At 39.0% G+C, this 27,582-nt stretch overlaps 1 protein-coding gene across 4 annotated transcripts in view; it reads right to left on the bottom strand.

Annotated features, from left to right (window-relative positions):
- Otogl (otogelin like) overlaps window positions 1-24,896 on the bottom strand; it is a 113,739-nt gene extending 88,843 nt beyond the window's left edge. For 2 of the 4 annotated variants that reach the window (XM_038314894.1, XM_038314891.1), the window contains exons 1-9: window positions 24,815-24,896; window positions 23,771-23,810; window positions 22,737-22,785; window positions 17,117-17,183; window positions 15,385-15,483; window positions 13,504-13,658; window positions 8,359-8,480; window positions 5,999-6,204; window positions 161-288 (exon numbers count right to left, since the gene is read on the bottom strand). In XM_038314894.1, the coding sequence (XP_038170822.1) occupies window positions 161-288; window positions 5,999-6,204; window positions 8,359-8,480; window positions 13,504-13,658; window positions 15,385-15,483; window positions 17,117-17,183; window positions 22,737-22,785; window positions 23,771-23,810; window positions 24,815-24,896 (948 nt within the window). The remainder of the gene's footprint in view (window positions 1-160; window positions 289-5,998; window positions 6,205-8,358; window positions 8,481-13,503; window positions 13,659-15,384; window positions 15,484-17,116; window positions 17,184-22,736; window positions 22,786-23,770; window positions 23,811-24,814) is intronic. The other 2 variants (XM_038314893.1, XM_038314892.1) reach the window with 1 other exon arrangement.
- Between the last annotated feature and the right edge of the window lie 2,686 nt (window positions 24,897-27,582).

Genomic DNA, 27,582 nt, shown 5'->3' on the forward strand with positions numbered 1-27,582 from the left:
CTATTTCTAAGATTAATATGAAACCATTCCATTTTGCAATTCCATGATCTGAATTCAATAATTTAATTATACTGCATTTGCACTAAAATGCCTAATGTTAAATACCCCAAAAAAAGATTTGGATTAAATCCATGCTCAATTTTTTGGCTATCAAACTTACCTCAAATGCTGGCATTCCACTGGAACACGGATTTGGAAAGTCTGAGGGAGTGGGTATACATTTAGGGTCATCTAGAGTTTGCACCAGCCAGCTATTCGCAAACGTAGCAATGTCTTCTGTGTAGTCCTCTATTGCAAATAAGCATAAATGGTGTTGAATCAGACTGTATTGGAGGCATTTTCATAAAGCTTATTAAAACTGTTCTTCAGAGATGAGGAAGAGGTCTCAGCCTGTAAGTGTTTGCCAGACAAGCGTGGGAGCCTGAGTTTGATCACCAGGACCCGTGTAAATGTGTGGAGCAAAGCACAGTGGTGCACATTTGTAATCCTAATGGTAGGGAGACCGAGAAAAAGAGATCCCTATGACATACTGGCCAGTAAGTTAAGAGCACTTGTTGAGTTCCAAGACAGTGAGAGACTGTGTTCCAAAGGAGGTGCATGATGTTCCTGGGAATGAAACGTGATGCTGTCCTCTGGTCTCCACAGGTAAATGCATAGATGTGCACACATACACATCTATCTGTGAATGAACATGCACACAAATGAACACATACACAAACACAGGCACATATATTTTTTAAAGTTCTCTTTCATTTTGAGAGTAAACAACAACAGTTTTAAAAATGTATTTAAAACATAAAAACGTTTCAGAAAACACCCCATAGGCAATGAAAAACTAGAAAAGAACCTAAAGAAAATAATGCTAAGAAGTGAACCTATTTCACCTAAATATGATGAACAATAGGTTGAACAAGCTTTAAACAGATTCTAGAATTAAAAAGTCTATCTGATCCCAGAATAACTAAGAGGCAAGATTTAGTAGTTCATATATGATCCAACAGGTAGTGCACAGCCTGCAACAGATTAGGCTTATGTGTCTCACCACTGGGCCTTTGAATAAGTTCAAGACAAGATATAGAAATTAATTCTGCCCCGTATTCAGATAAAAGCTGAATCTCAAATCTCATGGGATTGGCATAAACAACTAAGACAGAAGAAATTCAGATTGGAGCTTTGGCTTTCTGCCATCCAGACTTGATGGTCACAGGTCAGATGTGGGTGGCAATAACTGTAATAATTCATCTAAATCTCAAGTGAAATGTTGCCCCACTCCTCCTGACCAATTTAAGATAGGGAAGCTAATATCTGTGGGTTACTGGCAAACTCCGGTTAAATTCATTGTTTACAGGAATTCTTGCTCCTTATATTACATTCCAAGCTTGCTTATAACCTAGAAGACTGCACAAGGTGGGCACCTGCCATTCCCACCTCATGCCTCCCGACTCATCCTCCGCTCTAGCTCTTGCACAATCCTTTCCAACCACCTGGTTTTGGGGGCTGCTCATTCGCAACTCAGGGCCCACGATTTCATGGGCCTCCTCCTCCTCCTCCTCCTCTTCCTCCTCCTCCTCCTCCTCCTCCTCCTCCTCCTCCTCCAAAATCTCTCTTCTTGGATGTTAAGCATGAAGACTTCCAGCTCAGTTTTTCCTGGCTACAAGTGAGTTCAAGGTCTAGCTAGGTAATTTAATGAGAGTCGGTCTCAAAAGGAAAAGAAGGTCAAGGGTGTGGCATAGGGAGAGAACCCTGTTTCGTGTGTACAAGGCCAGAAGTCCGATTCCTTCTATTGTAAAAGTGAACAAATTTTTAAAAACACTCTTACACCAGTTTCCTCTCTTCGTTCAGGGCTTACTGAATGTGACCTTCTGAAAACAAGTTCTAGATCACTGCCAACACACATTGTTCTTACCTCATTTCCCACTTTCCATCAAGGCTACCATTTCTCCCAAGGATTATATTTTAATTTGTCTCCTTATTTATTTTACTTTCTTTCTATGGCAATATATGATAGCAGCTTCACTCTTTTATTCTCGTAGCCTTAGTTCAACATAAAGCAATGCTCAAATTATATTTACCAAATAAACAAATGAAAAACATAGATGAATATTCAATATATACTGAATTATATTCTTATAAGACTGTCTTGCCACCTTTGTGAACTCTGGAATTGCTGAAAACATTACACACAGAACGAAACCTGTTGTCAAACACTTATTTTAAAGTGGAAAAATTTGATGATCTCCTTAAGTCAAGCTATAGCTGTATTTCATTTCAGAATACCGTTTTTTTCATGGTCTGGAAAAAAATATTTTCAAAAGTCCCAATCATGTCAACCTTTTATATTACAAAGCAGCCTGGGTAATGCCTTGGAGTTTACTCCTAGCTTCAGACTTGCACATGTAGCAAGTTCTCATACACTGCCTTAGTAAGAGGGTCATATGTGCTGTGTGTTCTGAGACTTTAAATCCACATCTGTTAGTTTGGGAGCCCACTAAGCCAGAATTACTATGCCTCCTGTGGAAGATGCTGAAAGTAAAATTATTCGCTGAGTGCATCCAGACACTTTCGATAGTGAAGAAGCACTGTTAGTTTTCAAGTTGGAATGTAAGTAAACCAGGACTCCTCTCTACCTTTGTGTTGTTTGAAGCAAGACCAAGACATGACCTGGGAACACAGAATTCTCAACTTAACAACAAGTTAAATTAAATTCTTCCCCCTTGAACAGAAATTCTGAAAAGTTTCATTTCTTTGTGAGGTCATTTTTGAAAGATAAATAGGAGTGCAAAGAGAAATACAGTTTTCATTTTTCTTGGGAATCTGCATATTCAATAGTATTCCAGCAAACTATACAACTCTTGATCTGATCAGCAAAGGGCATCCTGACTTTCAGGCAAACACTAGAGCCAAAGACGACATGCTCTCATCTGGAAATTGCCTTCAGTTTTACTACAGGAGAAGAAATAGAAGAGTAGATTTATTTTAAGTCCCTATAAGTTATTTTAAATGAGATTTCTTTAATAATCTCTCCTTGAGACAACTGCCAGTCTCTGGGCTTCTCCCACGGTCATTCAAGGGTCTTTGAACTTCCTTGTCAACAGCTCAGCGCCAGCTCAGCTTCCAAATGCCAATCTTCCCGCTGTTCATCATCGAATAGGCTGTTGCTTGCTGCCTTCACTTACTTCACTGCCAAAAACCACGCTCTGTCACACAGCTCCTGAGCAGAAGCCCAGCCCATATTCCCATACATGGATGCCTAACCCACCTTCCTGCACACGGATGCCCAGCATCTTCCTGCACACAGATATCCAGCCCATCTTTCTGCACACAGATGCCCAACCCGTCTTCCTGCACACAGATGCTCAACCCATCTTCCTGCACACAGATGCCCAGCATCTTCCTGCACACAGATATCCAACCCATCTTCCTGCACACGGATGCCCAACCCATCTTCCTCTGCACAGATGCCCAGCCCATCTTCCTGTCCCTAACAAAAGCACTGCATATGAATGCCTAGCCTATCTTTCTAACCCTAACAAGAGTAGATCCTGTCCTCCATCTTCACCTCCACACCAGGCTCCTGGATGTCCTGGTGGATGTCATCCAAAGCAATCTTGTCCAACTCCCATACTAATAACTGGACTGATTTTTATGTTTTTCATGAAAATTTGATTATGAAGAAAATTAATCACAAACTGCCATTTGATTGACTCTGTGTTAGTTCTAAATACTCCTTCTTAACAGGCTCCAGATTCCAAATTTGTAAACCTTTTCATTCCCGGCTCTCAACAGACAAAAGTGACCATTCCCCAGTGTTCCTCATCCTGTGCATTCATATTGAACTCACAGACTCCTGAGCACTTCCGTTTCCATTTTCTCATTAGATACTCACAGACTGGGAGGCACCGAGGGTTGTTTTCTTTATTCCTATTCTACATATTAGGAAATTGGCCCAGCGGAGCGAGGCTCTCTACTCTTGTTCTTGGTGAACTAGCCCTGACGATAAGTTACCCACGTAGTGTGAGTAAATGTTTGCATTTTACTAAGGGCTTGTAAAAGCCATACGACGACATATTTCTATGCCTGTGAGACAGTAGAGAGAATTACAAAGGACATGAAAGAACTGAGCGCTATCTGTGTGATGGGAAATCTACATGCTAGCAGATGAAAGAACTGAGTGCTATCTGTGTGATGGGAAATCTACATGCTAGCAGATGAAAGAACTGAGTGCTATCTATCTGTGTGATGGGAAATCTACATGCTAGCAGATGAAAGAACTGAGCGCTATCTGTGTGATGGGAAATCTACATGCTAGCAGATGAAAGAACTGAGCGCTATCTGTGTGATGGGAAATCTACATGCTAGCAGATTAAAGAACTGAGTGCTATCTGTGTGATGGGAAATCTACATGCTAGCAGATGAAAGAACTGAGTGCTATCTGTGTGATGGGAAATCTACATGCTAGCAGATGAAAGAACTGAGCGCTATCTGTGTGATGGGAAATCTACATGCTAGCAGATGAAAGAACTGATCGCTATCTGTGTGATGGGAAATCTACATGCTAGCAGATGAAAGAACTGATCGCTATCTGTGTGATGGGAAATCTACATGCTAGCAGCGACTGTCTCACTTTATCCTCGCCACTCTACGAAAGTACATGCTGTCACATCATTAAAATTAAAACATGTAAGAAACAGCAAAGCAGAAGTTTGATTCCATATTCTGACTTGCAGAATACATGCTGTATAATGCTCTTCTTTATTTTTTATTTTTTTATTTATTAAAAATTTCCACCTCCTCCCCTCTTCCCATTTCCTTCCCACTCCCCCACTCTCTCTCCCCGTCCCTCCCCAGTCCTAAGAGCAGTCTGAATGTGGTTGACAATGTATAATGTTCTTTTAACACCCATTAAAGTACAATAAATAGACAACTACCATTAACTCTGTAATGCAAAACAAGCAATATCATATAGCAAATTGTGGTTTAAATGCAGCTGTTTGCAATTAATAACATCTATTTCAACTCTCAGAGAATAAACTTAAAGCTGCATTATTTTGGAGGTTGTGACGTTGTTTGAAAATTAAGAATTTTATAGTCTAAAAACCTTACAAGATGATATAAGGGATAGGAATAATGTTGCTATCTGGTCATATTAAACATTATGACAAATGATAAAGTATATTTTTGTTATCACTTATTACTCTATAAGTCCAGAATTACTGTGTTTCTCTTTTACAGCAATGGAAAGATTCAATGATCCAATCTCAGAAGTATGTAAGAGTGGAAGCAAGGTAAAAGGTCAGATCTACTGGTACTGAGAACAATGTCTTTTTTATTTAGCTTCTTTATGTGTATTTGAATCATGCTTATGGCCTGTGCTCTTACCACAGTAATCTCAGTAGTCCTCGAACAGAAACAGACTCCGTTACTAGTGACTCACTGAGGTGAGTTTCATGCCTGAGGACACAGTGAGTAACCAGGAAGGTATATAAAACTTTTCCCAGTTGCTATGCAAAGTGGCTAAGCCTGACTTCATTTCATCATATTTACAGAACTATCATTTGGAAGTCATTTTAATTTATTACTGTTAAGACTGAATACAAAATAGGTTTTCTCCTAAAGTAAATTCATTCAAGTCAAAAGGTTTAAATCACTAAATGATGAACTCCAAGGATGGGGAATTCTACATTGTGTTCACTGCAGCCCCCAAGTCCCCATGGCAGTAATATATATTATCACTCAAACTCCTGAATCCAGCTAAATGCTCAGTTAACATTTGCTATGTGAGCAAGTCCTGCATCTCAACCTAGCAAGTGTTGTCAAGTAACCAGAAAATGTTTTCCGACTTGACCTCCACTTGGAATCACCAGAGGAGACAGATGGTAGCCAGGGATTTTCTACAATTGGTCAAGGCTTCTGGCTACTAACTGCTATTGGCCAAAGGAAGAGGACTGTAAAGAGAACACCCCTCTCCCCACCCCTTTCTCATGCTCCATCTTCCTACCTTGCTGAATCATGAAGTCATCCGACTGAATGCCATTGTAGTTTGCACACAAGCCACATGACTTCCCTCTGTGCTCCTCGGACAGTTTGAGGTAAACTCCCGATATTCCATCCCAGGCCAACGAGAAGCCAAAGGTAGTTTTCACCAGAATGTAGTCGGCTAGCTTCTCGATGTAAACCTGGCCAATTGTCTGAGGCAGAGATAAGCTTTAAAAAAAAAAGAACATTGTAATATCTGAACCACGGCCAAGTTATAGTTACACATACCAGATTCTCACGACGATTCAGGCGACAGAGAATTTTTACACAGAGTTACTGAATGAGCTATACAGTGAGATCTCCAAAAGTTTAAATATATGGGAAACCTCAACATTGTTGACAAGTTTAATATTTCAGTTAAAAGACAACGAAGATGCCACTGATGTAGAGTTAATACTTACAACTTAGTGGTTGTTTCAAAAGCCAGCTGAAAGTTGCATATAATCTTTTCAACATGGAAACTAGCTCTATCAACGTCATAGACTGAGGGTTAAAAAATACTTTTGATCCAGACAGCTAAAGGTAATCTAAAAATTAACAGTTCTAAATGACAGACAAGCGATAGTCAAAATATGCAGGTGTCCTGGAGCTCTAATTTTATTCCCAACCAAAAAGAACTAACCAAATGGGCACTGCCAAGGCCAAATGAGTCACTTGGAAAGCAAAAGAAGACTGTCCTCCTTCCAGTTATAAACGAGGCCGTAAAGAGCAGGTCCCAATCGTAAAAGAAATTTGAGACGCTCACTTTTATGAAGGTAGTCATAATTTATAAAAATAAATTTATAAACCATGATGTAAGGCAGGCAGTTAACAGATGTAGTCACACCTTCCTCTCCAAAATTCAAATTAGCAATTTCTGTTCTAGAAAGAGCAGGGCTCTGTCCAACAAAAACTGCAAAAGTAACCAAACTGTAGATAATTCCCAAAGAAACACTAATACCTCTGACCATTTACACAGAGATTTTTTTACATATAAATATTTATAGAAAATAGTTACAAGAAGAGAGAAATAACTATGCATTATAACTAGAGGATAAGTGACAAGTGGAACGGTTATGATTAAAAACTAAATGTAAAGAATTCATAGCAAAAGTCAGTATGAAACAACAATAAAATATTCCTTGTTTGAATTTACAAGTTTATAAAAGTCTGTATTTCAAAATAGTGGATCATATTTTATAAGCATATTTTACACTAATGGGGTGCTAATTCATGGGGGGTGTAGCTCTGAAGAGGGGGATTTTGCTGTGTTTAACTGCCAGTCACCTCTGTCTGCCAGCTCTCTTTTTTCTGTAAATTTAATTAAAGATATATTTTTAAGACAAAAATGGCTATCTCTAATTCCTTGATGTTTATGACACAGAAGGTTGCTGATATATGGCAAGATCTTTCACCAAGAGGAAAAGGCATCAAAAATTAAATAACCACCAAATGGAGTGAAGGCTGCTCTTGGTTGCAGGACTGAAACAATGGTCCCTGAGGCTCGCCTTTTTACAATGCTGCTCCTGCCTCTGGCTGACTCTACATGGAGGAAAAGCAACATCACCGTCCTACACTGGAAGGAATCCCATGGTTCACACACCCAACAGTGAGTTCTGAATGATGGATAAAACTGTTCCATCTCACTATTTACTTTCTCTGGCCTCGCTGAGCTCTGAAATGTTCTAAACTGGGTGTCTTTGTAATTATTTAGATCAGAAAGGAAATTGTTCCCCATGACTCCCTGTTCTAACTGTATGAAATCTCCATCTAACATAAACATCCCCTTCCCTACAACTCCCAGGTCACGATGTTGGCAGGCAGAAAGCCGTGGTGGCTACTCTGATCTATCAACAAGGACATTTATTTACTGGCTCAGAGTCTTTGTCAAGGCTTCGATGGAAACGCTCAAGTGACGCCCGAGACTCATTCTCATAGACTTGGGAGGACTTCCAGAATCCTTCCCAAGAGAAAATAAAGTCAAATTTTGTACGATGTTCTGTGAAGGGAAAGAGAAAATATTGAAGATGCCCAAAGTAATCAGAATTAAATTATATAGAGACAGTTCTTATTGTGCCCTCAGGAGAACATAACAACCCTAGGTGCACCTTTGCAAATATATCTGCATCATGCATACTAGGCTGTGGACCAGCTAGATTCCCAGCTGCCTGGTGGGCTCCAGGGCCACGGCAGGTGTGATGGCTCTCTGACACTACTGCACAAGTCAACCGAAGAGCAACCCCTCTCTATTCCTGTTCTCCACCACTCCCTGAGTCTGAGACCTCGGAACTGTCAATCAACCTCTGGTGTTATTTGCACAGATTATTTTTTTTCTCATCTTACCTGATTCCATTCATTTTTATTTCGTGACCATAAATTCTAATTTCCTCTTGGTTCGAAAAGAATAGGCTGATGGAACGATAGCAAGAATACACAGAACCAAGGCACTTTGGGCTGTTGTGCACCTGGAACGGAGGAAAACAAAAAGGAAATCATGGGAAACAACCGCAAGTCTCTACATAGGCAATTAAACCCTTGGAATAGCAACTTGCAGCATCACTGGTCCCACGACGCCCTACCAAGTAAGGACTACACTTACACTTAGGGTTTTTGAGAGGAAAATAATATTTGCCTCAAAAATGGCGCAATATAATTTTATAAAATGCAAATTATTCAGGACATTTGTGTGCTCACCTTAGCTTCTACATGTTAGATAATAATATTCTGAAGCTATATGATATATACTGGGGAAATTAATTTGACAAAAGAATCATAAACACCACAAGGAAACACATTTGGAGCATGTATGCCCCGTCAGGGCATCTATGGACTGTCATGGGAGAATGTTGAATGGATATTGTCATGGAGAATGTTCGATAGCAAGCAATATTTATAGGCTGACAAAGTGAATATAACTTCGCTTAAAATAAAAATTGATTCTCTTTATTCCCAAATGCTTTAGAAAAGAAAGAAACCATTTAAATAACAAATTGCTACTTCAGACATTAGGAAGAAGTCCATTCACTTGGAATAACACAAAGCAAGGAAAGAGCAGAAAAAAAAGAAAAGAGAGAGTGAGTGTTATTCTTTTACCTTAGCTCAAGATTCATTTCAGAAGGCTCAAAAGCCAAAATATATGTCATAAAACTGCAAAGCAACTGAAAAATCGGTGGCTAAACAAATGCAAAAGAACTTTCAAATATGAAAAGGATAAAAATTCACTAATAAGACAGCTTAAAGATATTAATTCAATATGTAAGTGGTAAATGTTATCTACTTATTATATATCTAACACACACTCTAGAACCATAGCCATCAATAAAGCGGACAAAAATATCTGCCTCCCTTAAATTTCTATCCCATGACAGGAAAAGTGGTAAAATGTGCAACTAAATAGAAATAAAATATATAGTGTTGATAACACTAAAAAAAGTACTAAGTGAAGAGAAGATATAGATTATACACATCAAGATGTAGGAGAGGATTTTAGATACCAGGCTAAGGAAAACTTCTCTTAGACACCAAAATTCTGGGAAGGATGGGGCTTGAGCGGAAACTGTGGGACAAAACATAGAAAAATATTTAACCAAAAAAATAAACACGAAGGCTAGGTGAAGGAATTTGAAATATTCTCAATATCCAGATACCATCATCCAATCCCATCCAGAGAGTTGAAGGATTCCTCTTTAGAGAGCAAATGGAGAAGATTGATAGTTATCAATACAAGGGGATTTTGCTAATGAAACCAGAGTGTCCTCCCTCAGCCTCACATTAGCCAAACAAGCCCTCTGCAAATGTCAGCGGTTCTGAATCAATTTTTAAGCATGTATTCTCAAATGTAAACAAATATTCATAGATTGTTTAGCACCTGAAGCAAGTCTATACTATGAAAGACAGAACCAAAGAAACAATGAAACACGAAATCAAAGAAACAATAAGCTTTTTTGTTTGCTTTGTGAATATAATAAATGATCCTTATAATTAAATCCTAACTCTAAACTCATTTGTAAAAGAATATGTACTTATGTATATATATATATATATATAATCTGATATAATCCAAAATATCAACTAATATCAGATAGAAAAGTGAACATATGACATATTTAAAAAGGAAAAGATATTTCTTAAATAGAAATAACTAAACATTGACAACACAATAAAAGAAATTAAATAATCAGAAGGTAGAAAGGGATATGGGTTAGAAAGAAGGTTTCCACGATGTAGAACAGAAAAAGCAAGCTGATGGGAAATACGCAAGAATTAATAAGAAAATGAAGAGATCCTTCAGTTCAGGGACTTCAAGACATAAGTAGCAAAAGAAGAGGAATAGAGGAAACAAGGGAGGAAATGTTCCTAAAGTGGAAGGTGTAACACGTGGATGGGCCTTTCATGGACAGATGCACAAAATATATATCTGCCTCCTGTACCCATGACATCTTCAAGCTGTGGGTATAAAGAAAAGACACCTCCTTTTTTCCATTTTCTTTCTTTTTTAACTCTTTTTCTTAAGAGGCAGTGGAAAGGTTGAGTAAAAAAATGCTCAGAAATCTGAAAACTGAACTCAAAATTTCTAGAAATTCTTCTCAAATTAAAATCAAGATTTCAGAGTTGTCCTTCCATGCTTATTTCCCAAATAAGTGTCTCTTTCCCTTCTAGACATCGAGCTAAAAGCCTAGTGGGCCCCTCACTCTTTCACCGGCTTTTGGAACTCTACTGCGCATACTGGGTCACCTTGTCCAGCCTTAATACATCAGCAGGTGCTTAGTCTTACTGCAACTTGATATGCCTTGTTTTGATTAGATTCATGAGAGGCCTGCCTTTTTCTGAGCAGAAATGAAGGAGGAGGAGTTTGAGGGGAGGAGAACAGAGGGGGATGGGAGAAAGAATGGAAGGGAAAGAGGGAAGAAAAACTGTGGCCAGGCTATAAAATAAATTAAGAAAACAAACAAACAAAAATACCTTCAAAAATAGGACCAAGCTTTTCCACAAGAATAGGCCATGAGTTCCAAGGACCCAGGAAGCTTTTCAATGCTAATTCCCCAAGAAGACAAAGTTCCTCCCATCATCAGACCTTTCCTTGGATCCAAGAAACAAGAAAAAAAGCAATACGGGACACAACAGAGTAGTCTCCAGAAGCGGAGTGAGCAGACACCTCCAGTGCTGAAGACGAAAGGCCTGTGAGGCAGCTTGTCTGATGTGAGCATCAATAGGGAGGGTTGAAAAGAGGAGGCTCCATGGAAGAGGGACTCTATCAAGAACTGTCCTACAGGGATAAGAGTGCGGAGGAAGACAAGGGTGACTGCGGTAAAATAACAACAAAAGAGATAATTGTCCACCCTAGGAAAATACATAAGGGCAATAAAATCAGTGTAACATCCTGCGCTCAACTCTTAACTGTTTACATAGTGACAAAGACAGAAAACCTACAGGTTGATTGGGTCAGCAATACTGATATAACAACAATAGAAAGAGCAAGGGCCATGGATGTGTGCATATCCCTGTGTGCTTGTGTGTATGTGTTTTTAAATGTGTGTGTTGGCGTGTTTGGCTAAGCAAAAAGCCCGGCGTGATCAAGACAATCCTCACGTGCTACAGGAAGAGCGAAGAGAGGATTTATAACTTTGACAGCTGCAGAAATAATCACATATTGTGATAGAAGACAAAAATCAGAAGACGCAGCTCAAGAAGCTGGAACAATTGATTCTGGGAGTCCGACTAAGTTACAGTAGGGAATGGACAGCGAGCCATTTCTGTTACACGCATCTTGATGAAATATTTTAAACTGTGAGCCTTCATAAAATTAAAAGCAAATTTAAATAAAAACAACATGGCTATGAAAGGGAAAATGCATATTAATATTCCATTTTTTGAAATATTCACTTTTTTAAATCTAAATTTCCAAAATAGAATATTGTTAAATCATTTAAGTACTCCATAAATTTGGAAAATGCAGTTAATAAAATTTATATTTTTAAGATTATGTGGCACAAAGGAACGTTCTTGATATAACATTCAGTGAAAATATAGAAGAGAAAATTAAACAGTATCTTTTCAATTGATGAATTTGCATAAAATCCAAAGAAATGGTCTTAAAAGAAAATATAGGATGCCGTTAACAATGGTGTCCCTGAAATGACAGCCCTTGCAAGTTTTAGACTCATGATTTTCATCAAATTTTCAAAGAAGAAGAAGTAAACTACTTTTATAGCCAATAAGAAAGACTGCATTTAAGTAAACATGCTTCTGGGTTGGGAAGAAAAGTCCATCATTGAAAACAGGACCCATCCCTTAACTGTGGGAGCATGGTTCTGCACTCTGCACTGTAGTAGGCTTCAAGAAAAAATGATCAAGTTGACACCTTTGTTCTCAAAAGAGTGAGACACTGAAAAAGAGAATTTTAATTAGAGGGTCAAAGGAGTTGAAGAGGCCAGAATTCTGGGAGGGTTGGGGCAGGATGGGAAGTTCCTTAGAAAATAGAGGGCGGTGCCTTGGAAGCACTCAAGTTGGGCCATTTCCCTTCCTAAAGAGACTTTCTGTTTATCCCACTGCCCCAAATTTACCACTCCTTATACTTCACTGTCTTAGAGGATCGCAGGCCTAGGGTCCAGAAGCAAAGCTTGCATCTTCCAGCAAAGGGGATTTCAGACAACTACAACCTGATTTAGAAGTAAAACAAAGGTCAGATTTCAACATTTTGTCTATAAAGAATTAGTTTTTAAATGGGACAGTACGGTACTCCCCTACATGTGACTAGAGATGCCTTGATGAACAGGAAAGGAAGTCTCTGGTGCCCTTGCTTCAGCTACTCCTCTTCCGCAAGTGAATTTTGAGATATTTTCATTGGACTTGGGAATTCTGAAGCCTAGCGTGAGTTCTGTAGGCTCTATCATGCAGCACGAATCTATCTAGCAATAACGTAATTCATGTAGGAGCTGTCATAAACATGGCTTCCTCTACACACCAAGAGTTCCTTTCGTTTTATAGTGTCATCTACTCATCCATTTTGGGAGTCAAGGATCCAAACCAGGGGTTTGTGCAAGCCAAAAATTTGCCATACCAATAAGCTACATTCCTTAGCCTAGGAGAGACATTTAAAAAAACATGAAAGCAAGTGAACATCTCAAGTCAAAATAGCAAGGATGGAGAAAATATGAATAATATTATTAATATCTGACTCTACCTTCTTCCAAATTACAAAAAAAAAAGCCATATTAGGGATACTGATGAGAGTAGCTATGGTAATAAGCATATATTTCTCTACAGCCTGTAAGACTCTCTCATGGATTCAGTCCCTGTTGCTAGCATGTCAGACATCATCTTAATAGAATTGCACTAATATGGCCACAAAATTGGACCATTCCATTAAGAGGAGGTTCCTGTGTGTTCTGTAATTATTGTCTATTACTCATCATTTGTGCAATGCTTTTAAAATACATTATTTCCCAGAGGTATTTTTTTAATTGATGAAATTTGAGTGCTACCTACCCATACAGTGTACTGAGGCTCCAAATTACCACAGTCCTTTGCAAATATGTAAGAACAGCTTCCTGGGAAGTAATAGTAGATCCCATCAAATGTTTCAAAGTGATACTGTCCCCAGGTTTTGCAAATGCCATCTCTGCCACTTCCCATGTTTGGGACTAAAAAGAAATTAAATAATATTTAGTATTATTCGTGTAAAATAAATAAATAACATTAGTGTAAAATAAATCACAGCTATCTCAAAAATGTTCAGTCACGATAAGTCATTGTAATTTTTACTGAAATAAGTGTTTCCCCCCAATTGGGTAATCCATGGAACAGGAAGACACAAGTAGCATTGAACTATCAGCTGCTCTTAAAACTACCAACTCCTTTACGAAAACCCAGTCTCTGAGTTGCTATGAAGAAAAGACTTATGTTAGAAACTCCCCTAATTTTCGTTTCCAAGAGAAGGATTTGGGGGGGGGGAAGGAATAGTAAGGAAGGCGATACAAAAGTAGACAGTGATGTCGGCAACGCAAATGAGTGACTCAGAAGAGAAGGTCACCAAGAAAAGGAGTATCCAAGAGCAGCGTGGACAGCAGCCGAATACCACAGCCTCCATAATTCTTTCAAAAATGTCTTTATGGTATCCAGAGAGAAAATTAATGATGGCCAAAAAAAATCATGTTTATATGCCTGGAAAATGGAGCTGGAAGCATTAGTCATTTAGTTTTCTGGAATCATGAAAATGATGATCTCAAACTGGTGAAATTTCAAGCAATATTTACTTTAAATCAAAGGACATCTATTAGGATAATGTCTCTCCTCTAGATAAACTTCTACTCGAATTTATTTTTATTCATGTTACATATTGTTGTTGTTGTTGCTGCTGTAGGTGTGGGGTGTATAGGTCACATTGTATCACATCAAGCAGGTGTCTGAGGACCATTCTGTGCAGTTGCTTCTCTCCTTCTACCAAAGAATATGTGGGTTCTGCGGATAAAACTCCCCTCATCACACTTGGCAAGAAGGCGATTCTTTGCTGAGTCACCTCACAGACCCTTCATTTTCTATGTTTTAAATGATTCACTTTTTAATAATGTAAAAAGCAGCGATGTTTGCTAAAAAGTCCCTTGGTGAGTTTTCATATACACCAAGGCAAACAGAAACATAAGGGCCAATGTTTAGTGTCTCCTCCTTTTGGAAACATTTACCTAAATTTATCAGCTTGGGTTAACTTTGGTCCACTCAGGGAAAGACATTGATGGGTTCATTTTGTTGGCCATCATCCCTGGCAGTGCATCTTACATTCCACGCTTTCCTCAGGGCACTCACGTTTAAGGATGGCTTAACCTCTTACACACCACTAGTTGCCGAAGCATGTCTGTATTACTCAAAATACACTTTGCTTTATGCCTAGCATATAATCTTCCAAATGGTAAAATATCGGTTAATATCTGTTGATAATTATTAATATAAGATCCCCCCTTAGACATTATGGATAAAAATATTTAAAAAAGAAAAACGATCCCCATACCTGATCAACTCTCAGTACTATTTCTAGTCTATATACTGAATATCCAACTTATTAAATAGGAAGAGAAGTTTGCAGTGAAATATAGTGAGGAAGAGCTACACAAATAAATGAAAAGATGGTCCTATGGGTTAGTGCAACAGAAAGCAGAAAAAAATACTCGAGGAAATAGAGATCAATGGGAAGGGAAAGCACATACAGCTATGTTCTTTTACAGCATTTCTGAATTCCTTCAAGTTGATGAAAATAAATTTGGAGCTGTCTAGTTAACGTCCCAAATCCCAGGGGACGAAAGCTTCCAAGCAAATCATGACTTAATGTTCTCTTTCATATCCCATAATACTCTCATAAATAACCCTGAAACTTACCAATCTGGCACCTTGTCCCGAGAGCTTGGAATATTTGACAGTCACACGCACCGGTCTTAGAACAGAAAGCCCCGTTAAGGCATTCATGAGGACAAGAACCTGAGGGACCAAACAATAACTTATCTTCTGGCATGGATCAAGCTCATATAAACACAATATGTCACGATCTAGCTTGGACTAAGTGTAACACTATTAACTTAAACAGAACCCTGGACCTTTTGCCTTGTGGTGCAAAAGAATTAAGCCATCAAATCTCTATCTATTCGTTTCACTATGTGTCCTGTGAAGCAAGAGCGACAGGCTTTTGAATCCCAAAGTATTTTGCGAGGAGAGGTTAGCCTCCTTCGAGCAATCCAAAGGTCAAGTCCCCATGTAAGGAATCCCTGTCCCAGATGATGAGAACCAGAAATACCCAAGCTGGAGATGATGCCCTGTAGCGAGTTTGGAATGCATCCCGCCAGCACTTTCTCCCGGAGCAAGTGCTGTGCTGAAGAATAACTCAGACCTTTTCTATTCAGGGAGGGCTCAAGTGCAGCCTAACATGCAGAAGGAAACGCCCACCTTTGATGAGAAGGGTGCCACATGTTGTTTGAAGTTTGCCCATGAATACTGATGCTCAGTTATAAACGACTCAGTGTTTGGGATCTGTGCTTAACAAAGATGAGGCAGAGGCAAAAATCACCTCTGGTTGTCACAAAAACGGGACTTTTTTGAGGAAAGAAAGCTTGTCCCGAATAAATACATTAAAAGAAAGGAGCAAATTGCTATGAGTTTTTCCTGATTTTGCAGGTATCTCCTGAGTGAATTTCAGAAGGCAAATGAGTCCTAAGGACCCCAGGAACACATCAGGAGTGAAGAGAATGTCTTTGAGTCACTGTGAAGTGTTGCTGAAGAAGCTGGGCCTGTCTGGAAGATGGTGAAGACACTTCCCAGCTGCAATAATAAAGCCAGTCTGCCAAACCCAAGAAGGACTCCGTCTTGCTCTCATTTTGCCCCTAAACAATCCACTGACTTCTCTACATTTCAAAGCCTTCAGCTCTCTAGGTAAATTTTAGATGAGGAAAACAAATGAACTGTTTTAACTTAAAACGATATTTCACCAAAATATAGGTGGAAATAATGTTTTTCGTAAACTTACAAGCACTTTGGTCTTTCTTTAAGAGACATACCTACCTCTAAACTTAGTCTTGGATCAAGTAGTCTTAAATTTTTCGAATGGGTAGGTGTCTAAATATTTAGATAAACAAATACGTCTTTTTGAAAACATATTTACAAAGTTGCTTACTCTCCTGAAAGTAAATATCAAACTGAATCCAAAACGAGTCACTATGACTTAAACATAATGATAAGAATTACTTCTGCTTCTTTGCATTTGAAGCTACCATGATCTGTCTGTGTAATAGAACTGGTAAACTGCTGAGACAAAATTCAGATGCCAGGGAGTGAAGGAACAGGTCACACTGACTCCGCGCAAGAGAAAAAGCTGCTGATACCCACCGGTGCTTTCTCCAGTCACGCTGTCATCCGCTTTGTCTAAATGTTTAGCTCCGGGCATTTCTAAAAATAATTTGGATTTGTATAGGACAGGAGCTTAAACGATTGCTATTATTACTACCCTGGCTCAGTACCCTCCAGTAAACATGGAAACAATCAGAACTGATTTTAATATACACCCCCCCCTCAAGGGATCGCCTCAGAAACCATACACAAAGGAACAGATCTCCACACTGACCTTTGATTTTACTCTCGCCCCAGTTAATCGCTTCATGGAAAAAGTATCTTGGAGAGGTTGCTTTAAACTTCAGAGCAGAGAAACAAAAACACAAATTAGCTCATTTAGTTACCATACATCAAACGTGCAGATGAAAATATTCTGGAAAGTGTCTGCAAATATGGAAACTATGAAGTGCTGACTTGACACAGAAAGCTATCATTGAGATCATCTCAGTGAGATAGGAAGGGTTCCCTTGGAGTGATGGTTAAAACTGGTTTCAAGCCTTCTGTCTTGTCCGTGACTTGGGCAAAGTCACAGAGACTTTGTCCTCAGTGACCTCATCCCCCTTCCACCTACCCACATCCATCATTCCTTTGTGAACGAGTTCCGAAGAAGCACTCTATTTATATTAGCTGATACTTTTCATAAGGGCATCGGTTCTCTGACATTTCCAGATGAGTTAGGGGAAATGCACAGGGTTAGTACACTAGCAGTCAGTGATGACCAGCCTGTGTACCAGACAGTGAGAACCCGACTCACAGAAGCATCTCTGATTTACATTTCCTCTACTTAGGCAGATTTCCAATCAGCTTCATGTCTCCATGTATAAAATGGGAACAGCCGTGACACCTGCTTCAGCGTGTGGCATAACAATGAAGTAAAGAAGGGTCCTCTAATCTTTAGTGCTCACCACAGAAGACTAGCAAGAAGGAAGCTGATATTGTTTTAAACCACCATTATGAAATATTGTGGTGTAAGACTTATTGCAAATAATTATAGGCTATTAGAGTTAATCAGTTAGAGCATTTCAGTTCAACTCAGTCCCAATTGCATATATAATGCAGGATTGTATCCTTACCAAGAGCACTTTATATTTACCTGAAGACATAGACTCAACCTTGCCACATGATTATCAAATTAGGTAGCTGAGGATGTTGGAAAAACTGGAAGGGGATACAAGATAAGAATGAAGCGTGATGTGAGGAGCAAGGTCCTTTCTTCTCTAGATTCTGATCATCCTCACACGCAAGATGCTTGATTTAAGCATTTGCCATTTCAGTATTTTTCATATGTGTGTGTGTGTGTGTGTGTGTGTGTGTGTGTGGTGTGTGAAGTATGTGTATACTCGTTCACCTGGGTACACACGGGGATATGCATTTCCCTACGGAGATCAGAGGTTGACATTTGCTGACCTCCTCAATTACTCTCCACCTTATATTTTGAGACATGGTCTCTTAATTGAAACGGGAGCCCAGGGATTCAGTTAAACTGACTAGTCAATCAGCTTCAAGGATCTTCCTGTCTCCTTCTCCACACTCTGGACTTAAGGGTAAAAGGCCATGCTTGGCTTTGCACTGGGAATCTAAACTCAGGTCCTTGGGCTTCTATGGAAGGTACCCACCAAGCCATCGCCCTAGACCATTAGTACATTCTTTGACAGGCAAATTCACCCTCTGTTACCTGATACTACTAGAACTCTCCCATTTGTTGAAGACTCTTAAAGATTCACTTTTAAACTCCTTTTCCCCTACCATAGCTCCAAGTTCATAAGCTCATTAGTTCCTCCTCACAAATGCTCCCAGCTGCCTAATTCAAAGGGACATCAACATTGTTGAGCATAGGCCATCTTTGAACCTGTTTGGCCAATCCTTGCAATGGCAATAAATCCATCATCTGTGATGTCTGACAAATGCATAGCTACTTCAACTCTGCCTCACAATGACCTAAGTGCTTGAATAAATTATCTACTCCATGTAGCCTCATAGCCCAATAAATAAAAAGGAATAGCAGTATCTCCCTTACAGAATCAGAAGAATAAAGTGAAATAATTACCACTTTAATAATATCATCATTCATAAAAAATGAAGGGCTCATTACTCCTTACTATTACTAACTGAAAATGGAATATAGGGGCTGTCAAAATGGTTCAGCAAGTAAAATCCAATGACCGGAATTGGATTCCCATGATCACAAGATGGAAAGAGGAAGAGGCTCCCAAAAGTTGTCATCTGACATTCATGTATCTGCCACAGCACAAGAGCACCTCCCCTCCATCTTTCTCCCTACCTCCCCCCTCTCTCTTTTATTTCTCTCTCTGTCTCTCCATATATATATGCATGCCTGTGTACACACACACAAAGATAAATAAATGTAATTTTTAAACTTGATATACTTTATAACACTGGACTAAAGCAAATGCATGTTTTTTTTTTGTTCCACTCAACTCTGACCTTCTCTAAAGAAATCCCAATGACCACTTAGCACACCAGCTCCCTGACAACTCAGCATCCCTTCTGTTTACCCAGAGTCGTAATGCGTTTCACTAGTATAAAGCTTCACACTCGGTTTTAGCTTCGGAGCATATCTGAAGTTAGAATAGTGTACCACTTTGATAAGTGGGGCATTTTTTTCTCGTGTTATGTACATAACATCAAATAATTCATGGTGACTCAGGCTCAATAAACCATTAGAACAGAAATGATATTTTCACAGATCCCTGGAGAAGTGGAATTTCTGAATTACAAGCATGGTTATTCTTGTTTATATGTATGAAACATGACCCCTGGCACGTCAACAACAAGTACCAACTGAACGGGAACAAAAGATACTATTCAAATGGGAATGTGCCTCGTGGTGTTCAGAACTGTGGCTAGGAATGCGATTTCAGCCCAAGTCTTGGTTGGCCTCAGTGCCTGCTGCAGGAGAATTACCGAATGTAGGGCAAAAAAATGTGGCAGTGGATGCACATTCTCACACAACTGACAAAAGAGGACAGCCTGTTCTTTCTTCTCCCTGGTCACACCTCCACAGGAGGGTGCTCGGGACCACAGACATGTGCCTTGCACAGGGACCACACTGTAACACTGACATGCATGCCATTTATAGAAGTTTGTGCCTAGGCTTGCCTTGCTGACGTCACTGCCAGCATATTTCTGCAGACAGTTATCCATCCATCAGTGCTGTTTGCTTACGGCAGAGGAATGAACCGAACGTGCGTGGCCTTCAAGCCTCTTTCTAAGCAGTGCACTGCATGACTGTGACCTCATTGCTCCCTGTCATATTTCTCCTTTGAGACCTTAATCGACGTTAACTGATCTTGACACGTGTTCACGGGCTACAGGAAACAGAAGGGCAAGCAAGTCTCCTGCTCTTCATCCTGCCTAAAATGGACACCAAGGCAAAGCAAGTGCATCCCCTCTTGGTAACAGAGGAGAGGCATTAGCCTAACTCCTAGCGGGCAGATTAAATAGATACTTATGACATGTAAATGCACACTGGGTTGGTTCCAGCCACAGAACTCTTTCTATGCCCATTTAAGGCACAATTCACACAAGTTTTTCAATCTAGAGTGTTCACTCACCAGAATGGAAGAGGCTTTTTATCTTCACCACCAGATCTTTCTACTGAATTATACTGATGAACTTTTTGGTTAATATGCTCTACCGGCAAGCATGTCCTTCAAAACTGTCACAGAAAACTCATTTTAACTGCTACACACGATAGACAAGAATCTTTGGACACAAGCATTCTTCTGAGGGTTTGTTTTGTCCTCAGACATGGCATCCCTATATAGCCCAGGCTAGACTGAAACTGATCATCCTCCTACTGCGGCTTCTGAAATACAGAATTCTCCTTAAACTGAATTATTATTATTTCCACGGCTATTCTAGTTTTTTTTTTAAGACTCCATGACAAGGAAGATGATTCAGTGGATGAAGTACTTCCTATGGAAGCATAAGCATCTGCTTATGTTTGAATCTCCAACATCCACATAAAATGTCAAAGCCATGGACAATAAACTTTGGTCATAGGATATGAAGAAACTAAATTGTTGTTGAGCAGGAAGCTTCCTCCTGCTGGCTGGCTTTCAGGAACAAAGGTACCAGGTAGCCTGCAGGGCATCAGGGAAGTTATCTATCAATGCCTTATGGAGATGCAAACCCTGCGAGCTTCAGGAGTGGTCTGAATGGCATGTCCAAATACACCAAACTATACAAACACACACACACACACACACACACACACACACACGAGAATCTCTAATCTCAACAAAAAAATGAATTTGTTTTGTCTTCTAAATTGTCAATATATTATATCGTATTTGTGTTCTGGAAGAGAATATTTGTTTAACTAAGTAAAGATGTGTTACATTTGTTTATGTTACAGAATGGTTGTTTAACTATGTAAAGATGTGTTGCTATTTCCCCCTGCCTGCCTAAGGCGCCTTGTTGGTCTAATAAAAAGCTGAATGGCCAATAGCTAGGCAGAGGAGGAATAGATGGGGCTGGCGGGCAGAGAGAAAAGAAGAGCCAGGCAGCTGGGGGCCAGTCAGCCAGAAGCAGAGGAAGCAGGAAGGAAGGCTAGACAGTATGTGGATGAGGAAAATGAGCCTCAGGGCAGCATATAGATTAATACAAATGGTTTAATTTAAGTTTAACCAAAAAGAACTAGCTAGGAAAAAAATCTAAGCTAAGGCCAAGCATTCATAATTAATAATTAGTCTTCATGTCATGATTTGGGGGCTGGCAGTAAGAGAAAGACTGCTACACATTTGTCTTCTGCATCTATCCATTTTCTTCAGTTTACTCTAATAAAATATACCCACAAAGGATGAATGTACCAAGCAGGAAATACTTCTAGTACTTGTATTTCAGAGGATGAAGAGATGGCTTACTGGTTAAGAGCGCTTGCTGAATTCAGAGGAACTGGATTCAGTTACTTGTGCCCACATCAGGCGACTCAACAACCCCCTGAAAGTCCAGCTCTTCGGAACCCAATGCTTCGGGCTCAGGTGCACATACCGGCATGTAGACACACATCGACCCATACGTGAAAATAATTTCCAAAGAGAAATAGTTTGGATTTCAGGATTTGTCAAGGGTTCCCTTGAATGTTAAGACTGATAGCTACATAAACACTAAAGTCCTATTACTTCCCCAAGGAAAGTCTTCCCCACCTTAAATCTCTAGTTTATTATCTGTCTTTCATAGAGAAATATTTCCTGAAGCTCATTTACTTGAACATTCCAACATATTTTGATGATGCGGCGATTGTGTTACTCAGTATCCCCTCTATATGTAAGAAGGGGGAGGCAAATGCTCTCAAACTTACAGTAAGCTGCTCTTCAGAAATAGCCATAGTTTGGATTTTTTTAGAAAATACAAAAGCTGTCTGTCAGTATATAAGGATTTGTCTGTCCAGTGCCCTTTGGATGTATCTAACTCATGCCATCTCAGTCTTTCTCCATTTCTTCTTTGGTGTGTTTGCCTTGTTGCTATTGTCCTGCCCAATGCTGTATTTAATTTCTAAATCATTCAAAGGTTCCAGCAAGTAGATGGTATCCAATCCACATCAACACTGAAGCCTATGTGTGGATTCCTGAGACGGATAAAGAGAAAGATAAAGTGTTTCCTTCCAAACAAATCAATGAGAACCAAGAATATAGTGGAGGGTCACAAAAAAAATAAAATACAATACAATAAAAGCTGCCTAGAAACTCCTTTGCCTCGTCACGCTCCTTCCTGTCTTGTTTTTAGCATTTCGTTCCCTCCACAAAGGTCTCATTGTTGATGTGACAGCAGAGGCCACAGCGGAATGAATTCTTTCTCTGCCTTGCTCCCGCTGAGGCTTAACCTACCTGTGGTCCTAACAGAGCTCCTTTCTGTCCCTTTTCATGGAACTCACTTCTGCAAGAAAACACAAAAGAACTTGTGTAGTCAGAGGCCCCTGGGCAACCTGAACAGCCTTTCCCAAGAGGGAGCTGGTGTTTGTCTCCAGATCTCCACCCCTTTATCAAAGGGGCCTTTCTTGGTTTAACATTTAAAGAACCCCCTCCCCTCTTCGGAAGGGTGAGATTTGGGTGGTGAAGATGTCTCATTTTACAAAATTCGGGACTGGCCCCAAATCTCACTGGACTCTGATATACGTGGAATTTTAGGAAGGAACTTTGAGACTGAGTAACAAGCAAAATAATGTAGTATTATATCACCAATAGGCATAGTCTAGTCTGCCTAGAACTTTGTGAGTTTGTTGAAGTAGATATTTATCAAGGGGGCATTTACCTTCCCAAATGTAATATTCAAATTTTATCTGTTCCATGTCATTTAAAAGTAGCGTGATATAAAAATGTAAGGACATTTAATTTCCAGCTATCCAAATCAAATAAGTTACACATAAGTTATGGAATTTGATATTTTTATTTTATTTTCATCAATAAAAGTATTCTTTTAAAATTCAATTAGTATAATCCTGCTTTTAAGCAAAGCAGTTAAAACTATTTCATTATTTATTACTAGAACCATTTTTAGTCATTTAAGCACTAAAATCAGTTTTAATTTATGTTAACAATAATACATTAGCAGTCAATAATGTATCTGAAAACATAAAAGACATATGACTGGATATAGCTTCTTTAAATCGATGAAATGAAAGAAATGTCTTTTTGGAACCTATGGGCAGTGGACAGCACCAAGATCTTCTTATAAACAGGAAAGGAATGCCCATTCATTTCTAAAGTTTGGAAATATTTCAGAGAAGATTATCTCAAGCTTTGGGTCAATGTTTCACTTGTTATTAAAAAAAGAAGAAAAAAAACAGACAAAGCCGTCTGTTGAACTTGGCATATTCTCATTGCTTTGGCGTTTCAGAACAGAGAGGCAAAGAAATACTCACTCTGATGTCTCTGTCGGGATAGATGATGCACAAACGTATCCTGCCAATATAAATACAGATTGGTGAGGCTGCAACCAACACCAATAGCTTGGTCTGTGCTCTGCTACGTAACAAATCATTTTTACCCAGATTCTCAAATGCGGAGTGAGACTCGCAACTAGCTATTTTATTCTTTTAGAGGGCTCTGACCAGCGAAGAATCTGCAATACACCTGAGGTGACCAACAATGCAGAAACCATAGTCATAGGCGGTCTGTAGATTTCTACAGTGGCATCACACAAGGAAGTGAGGGCTAGGCACGGAATCGCAGAACTGTTCGAGTTCTGGCCCTGCCGCTTAGTATTTGGCAGGCTGCAGCATGCTGTAAAGCAAGGCACAAAATGATCATGGTGAACATGCCAATCTCAGTGTCCCTCCAGCACAGCAGCTACGCCGTTCTCCTTGAGAACAAGGTGCTACTGTAAGAGGAAGACAGTGACTTGGATGAGTCTGTCGCGCTTCCGTCATTTCTTCCATTTCCCCCTAAGCTCCAAAACTCTTTCTTGGGGATCAAGAAGTAAAAATTAGATATAAATGAATGCCATCTCCATGAAAAACTGAATAAAAATTAGTTTATAGGTAAACTTGCTATAAACATTGAAAATTAATTCACAACCTCAAATGCTAAAGTTAGATCTCTTTTAGATTTTAATGACATGAAGCAAGTTTAAACACTTTATTCCCCCCATCATAAAATTACAAGTGCTTAAATAAAGGAAATAATTGCAAAGTGTTTGATAGGAGTAAGTTATACTGATAGTATAATGACAACGGCATGATTTTAAATAGTAACTAAAGAATATTCAAAAAGATTCAAGAAAAGGTTTAAAATTCTCTGCATTCTTAAGAATTCAGTAAAACTGCCTGAATGTTATTTAGTACATACCTATTCTAATGACTTCAAAATGCTTGAGAACTAACTAAATTTCAAGAGAGAAGGAAGATAAATGATAAATAATAAATGACCTTCATAATAAATGAAGGTCAAAACACGAAAGTCCTTACCTTGCAAAGAAAGCAGCAGGACCTGAAACGAGAAGACACTCCAAGGTACCATTAAGTTGAGCTTTCTCACAACAATGTTCATTTCAGTGGACTCTCTCTCTCTCTCTTTCTCTCTCTCTCTGAACGGAAGCCAAATTGTCGGTCTTCACTATGACGACATCTTACAAGTGGGAGTGTTCGTCGTGGGCTCAAACGCAGATGAACACCGTTATGGGATAAAGTGTCTGAAAGGGAAACCCCGGCTTGCTACACACAGCATCTGAGGCTGTAGAACTCACGTTCAGCCCTTTGGCCGAGTCTCTCATTAGGGATGAAAGGCAGCTTCTTGCCTGAGCCCGTATCAGTTACAGCCAGCCACACACCTGCACATCACACACCTCTTTAGCTAATATCAGCCTGTTGTAACCTTGCAAGATGCGAGCATCCAAACAATACATGGTTATGTCTTCTAATGTCATGGAATAACCATTGAATTCCTAAGTGCTGGTTCATCATCCATATCTTCTTTGTCACAAAACAGTAGCCTTTGAGGACGAGGACAGGTGGAATGAAATCTAATCAACTTTCCCTGCAGTGTCTACAATATAGCATTTTATTCTTAAAAATTAAATTAAAACTATGTGCACGTATTTTCAACTGAAATCCTATTACGATCCAATATAAGTTGATGGTTTCATTAGCCCAGAGAGCTGTTAAACACTTTAGAACAAATGCAGATTTAAAAAGGAAACAAAACAGCTCAGCACATACTAAAAACTTTTCCTAATATTCCATTTTTCCATCCTCAATGGTAAGTACCTGTTTAGATCATAAAGAAAGAGGTCTTATTCCCGCAGTAGGGCACGCTTCTCCAGAAGCGATTAACTGCCGAGGTCAGCATCAGAGAAATGTTATCCTTCGTACTGAGCAACAAAAGAGATGATCTGAGCCCACAAACAACAGAACGCCAGGCTTACACAGTGAGTTCATATTTCCTAAAGCAGATTCTGTGAATTACCTGGCCCCTGTCCCTCTCACTCAGCAGACAGGCTACAATAAGAAGAAACATTTGACTACATCGGTACCACATAGCAATTATTACTGTTTGGTGTTTCCCAGACACTTCTTTTGCAATAAGTTCAAAGCATCCAGTGGCTGATTCATCCAATATCCATTACATACCCAGTTTCCTGTTATTGTCCCACATTCCCTGATCCACGTGATATTATTGTTTCATGTTATCTTAATTCTCCATTGATGAAAAACACCTAATTCCATGAAGCAACAAAAAAAGTATGCCCACTCAATAAAAAGTAAGCATGAAATATACACATAAATAGCATTAGAAAGTAGCTATGCTCCTGTCTACAACACAAATGTACACACTCATTCTGAAGTTTTAATGCATATGTTTTAAAGTAAAGCATGCATCCAATAATATTTGCTAAAAAGTTTGTCGTCTGTTATTCTTGAACTAATTGAACAACTAAGTCTGCACAAATAATTAAGTTAGTAATTCAAGATTACATTCTAAACATGGTCCACAAATATGTATCTATTAAGCCACGGTCAAAACCACAAAATCATCTTCTTTTTTAACGTGTCAATATAGACTAATTGAGAAACGATGACTACACTATGTTTAGAACATTAAAAAAATGCCTTCCAAAGAACTTTCTCAGATTTAAGGAAGTAAGTTTTTTTTGTGTGTAAAATGCTTTAAGTCAACATATTTTACTAAACCTTTGCTTCCCTTCCCCTGGCTAATCTACACTAACGCTTCTTAGCTTTGCTTATAAAGCAGTGTATGATGTGACAGATGTTGGAATTCATAATTCAGAACTGTTTTCTCTAGCTAATAAGATCTTGATTTCTTGCCTTGAAACAACGTTTTCAAAAGTGATGCACATATTGAAAACTCTTGAATTGAAATCAAAGTGAAGTTTTATGATTTGGTAGTTGGATTACAAAACTAGTTCTTTTTAATGCACTTGAAAATTGCCTAGAAAGTCATGTGAACTTCATATTTCCCATATAAACTTTGACAGCGCAAAAAAAATAATTAAATTTAATAACTGAATTTTCAGCTCAAATTTCATCTGGTATCTTTTGATTCAAAAGTATCACTTCAATTTTCACTGAATAAAATTGAAAATTCCAAGACTATATCATCTGACATTTTTTTCTCTTTCTCTGTTTTTAAACTCAGTATTCAGAAGCTGGAAGGTGTTTTGCCTATTAAAGAAAGCAGTAAAAATTACCACCCTAAAAAAATAATCCTCAGTGTGGCATTCTTTTATAAGTAGAGGCTTCCTGTGTGCCTTCCCTCCACTCCCCTCTGTCAAGGCTTCTCATAGAGAAGAAATTTCAAAAGAAGAAGAAATAATGACAAAGAAAGCAATAACTAAATGCCAAGTTCTTTTTCAACTAACTCCATCATGAACTTGTTACCTGAAATGGTAGTCGGCATTAAAATAAGCAAAATAGGCTTCCATGAATAGCTCCAAGAGAACAGTGCGTCTAGATGAAAGATTAGACCCAGGGACACTAAATGGGAATTTATGACTATTGCTACGTGCGATTATTGCTGTCAAAATGACAGCTTTTATATTTCTCTCTACCCTGACAAAGGAACTTAGGCAAAATGTGAGTCATCTGCCAGTTTATGAAGAGATTCTAAGTTCATAAGAAGCCTGAGTCAAGCACAAAATGCTTGATAAACAGTTCCCTTGCTGCCACAAAGCATTGTGCATTTTCCCACATGGAATATGAGCTTCAGAAAGTTGACA

This window comes from Arvicola amphibius, chromosome 17 (assembly GCF_903992535.2).
Source record: "Arvicola amphibius chromosome 17, mArvAmp1.2, whole genome shotgun sequence".
NCBI classification, from domain to species: Eukaryota; Metazoa; Chordata; class Mammalia; order Rodentia; family Cricetidae; genus Arvicola; species Arvicola amphibius.